The sequence below is a fragment of the Calidris pugnax genome, unplaced genomic scaffold (assembly GCF_001431845.1).
Source record: "Calidris pugnax isolate Ruff unplaced genomic scaffold, ASM143184v1 scaffold20, whole genome shotgun sequence".
Classification (NCBI taxonomy): Eukaryota; Metazoa; Chordata; class Aves; order Charadriiformes; family Scolopacidae; genus Calidris; species Calidris pugnax.
The window spans coordinates 28,428,588-28,431,278 of NW_015094510.1; the positions used below are offsets into that span (position 1 = coordinate 28,428,588).

General features: G+C 37.6%; 1 protein-coding gene across 1 annotated transcript in view; it reads left to right on the top strand.

Annotated features, from left to right (window-relative positions):
- Positions 1 to 850: 850 nt before the first annotated feature.
- EXPH5 (exophilin 5) overlaps positions 851 to 2,691 on the top strand; it is a 19,098-nt gene continuing 17,257 nt past the window's right edge. The window contains exon 1 of the mRNA XM_014966256.1: positions 851 to 998. Within this exon, the coding sequence (XP_014821742.1) occupies positions 950 to 998 (49 nt within the window). The 5' untranslated portion in view covers positions 851 to 949. The remainder of the gene's footprint in view (positions 999 to 2,691) is intronic.

Here is a 2,691-nt window from a genome sequence, read left to right on the forward strand (position 1 = left end):
TCTGTAATGTAATTTAAAAACAAGTAACTTTGCATGTCCATTGCACTATTCTGACTTCTTTGCAGCTGTACCTTGTTCTTTTATGTCCAGATAAACAATTCATTCCTGTGACCTCTTGGTCTAAAACCTGAATTTGCTACTAAACAGCTTCTGCAGTTGCAGCCACATGTGTGTAGCTTGTTCAAGCTTCGCCTCTGCGTGGTAGAACATTCATATTCATTAGTAGTTACTTCCATACATATTAAACACAGGCAGGATCACTATGCAGCAAGGAAGGAGGAAAATGTGACAAACTTGTTGAACATGTTGCATGAGTACCTATTAGGTGAATTCACAATTTATTATTCTCCTTTACATAGAAGATGCGTGGTGGGCCCCTCGCTGTCAGGGCCTCAGTGAGCTTCCTCTTGAAAATCAGAATAAACTTGTTTCTTCTGCTTAAATGAGTGAATAAATATTTCAATAATTGCTTTGTTAGAGTATTGTTTATTCTGAGTTGATTATTGGCTGAACTTAATCTTACTTTCAATTAGTTTTATAATGCTTATGAATTATTACCTCATTTTTGCAAGGAAGAAGGATGCATTTCTTCAAGGCAGAGAATGATGCAAGCATATGAGTCATCCACTTAATCTGGTCACATAATCTCATTGTTGGAGAATTCTGCTGTCACTAAAACTTTTATGCGATTTCTGTGAACGTATTATGGCCCTCTATACATATTAAAAGTCATTATATGTAGAAATATACCATAAATGCTTAAATGAACAACAGGGATAGTTCCTGATCATGTGCCTGTAATATCTAAAATGGCTTAAAAATCTTTGTTTTCCTTTCTAGCAAACTTCTGAAGAGAAAGAAGTCTGAAACAGGTCTGCAGGGAGTAACTGGAGAATGGTTTGAAGAAATACAAAGAAAAAAATTTCAGAATTATACTGATGTCAATAGAATGCTAAAACCACCGTTAGAATATCAGCTAAGGAAGAGCAAAAACACCAGTGAGTTGCTTTTTTCCATTTCCTTATCTGTATGATAATGGTCATCGGACCAATATCTTAGAGCATTTCAGAGTGTAGTAGCTAAGGACTTTCTGAAATTGCTTTGAGTTTCTTCTCATGTCAAAGTGTTTTCCGAATATATATTTTCAAAATGATGATGTTTCTTTAAGCAGACTCTGTTAAAAACACAGCTGGAAGTCACAACAGGACATCTCTGATATTTTAATCCCATAGTTAGAACCATAGAACAGCCCAGGTTAGAAGGACATTGGAAGATCATCTGGTCCAACCTTTCATGGGAAGGGGAGCCTGGATGAGATTATCTAACACCCTGTCCAGTCACACCTTCTAAACCTCCAGTGATGAGGATTCCACCACGTCCCCGAGGAGGTTGTTCCAGTGATTGATTGTCCTCACTGTAAAAAATTTCTTTCTTAACCAAGATGAAGTTGCTGTAATTATAGTAAATATAGTGGTGGTTTCCCAATGAAAGCAGTAACATTTACTTTGTGCAAAAACTGTTTCAGTTTTGCCTAGTTTTCTTAAAGAAACTAGAAGCACTTAAGTGACATTTGGAATAAGTAGGTAATCTGGATTTGGGTGAGACAGGTTTGACTGTACCAGTGAAAAACTTTTCCTGGTAACACTGGGCTAAAGGCATGCCAGTGCTGATTATCAGGGCGGGTGACAAAGCCTGGAAAGTTGAGCTGACCAGGAAGAAATTTCTGGAGATCTTATTTCACAAGTTCTGTTGCCCATAAGAAACATGGTGTGTCTATACCAAGCACAGCATTCTGTACTGTCTTTTTTCATTTTCCATTCACATAGTTTTCATGCATAATGTATGCTTTTATTCCATTCACATTTCTGCAGGTTTTTCACTGAGCTCTTCCTATTTGTGTTTCATAGCAACTGGAAGCAGCATGTATTTCAAAAGAAAAGTGAAATGCTAAAAATTTTCCTGAAACTACAGACCTACACAGAATAGATCTCTGTCTTTCCTGACCATTTGTCCCCAACATCCTCTCTAGTCCACAGCTTTCTACTATTTTTCTCTTTCAGAGATGGTCCAATTGATGTGTTAGCTAACTACAGTCTGTGTAATTGTTCTCTGGTATTTAACTTTGAAAGCTGCTGTTTCTATTTCAGATCTGAAGAAGGGGTTGTGTGCCTCAGAGGCTTGTCTGGTATTTCCAACTGTTTCAGTTGGTTTAATAAAAGGTACTAAGAAGGTACAAGAAGCCTTGTCCTGTCTGCATCTCTAGACCATCCTGGCTATAGCACAGTGCTGTTAGGACTCTCCTGATGTCACCTTCATTGTCAAGCAATGCCACCAAGAGGTTAGGCTCTAAAAAGGGGTAATGGATGCAGCATTTCATAACACACGGTGATTGTCACTGAAGTGAAAGCTGTGTATTACACACAGGATTTAAATCACATGACATGAATTATTCACTTCATTTTGGACTAGGTCCAAAATGCTGTCCCTTGCTCTTGTTATCAGTGACACTTTCCTCCCACTTCTGGTTTTGCTTTCTCCTACAGTTATTGGATAAGCCATTTTCAGGCTGTTGGATTGTTTCAGGCATGTGATGTTTTACATGGAAAAAAAAAAAAAAAAAGATACACAATACTTTGTATGTTTTCAGGTTGTGTCTTTGTATTGTCCTATGGAAGTCAGAGGTTCAAAAGA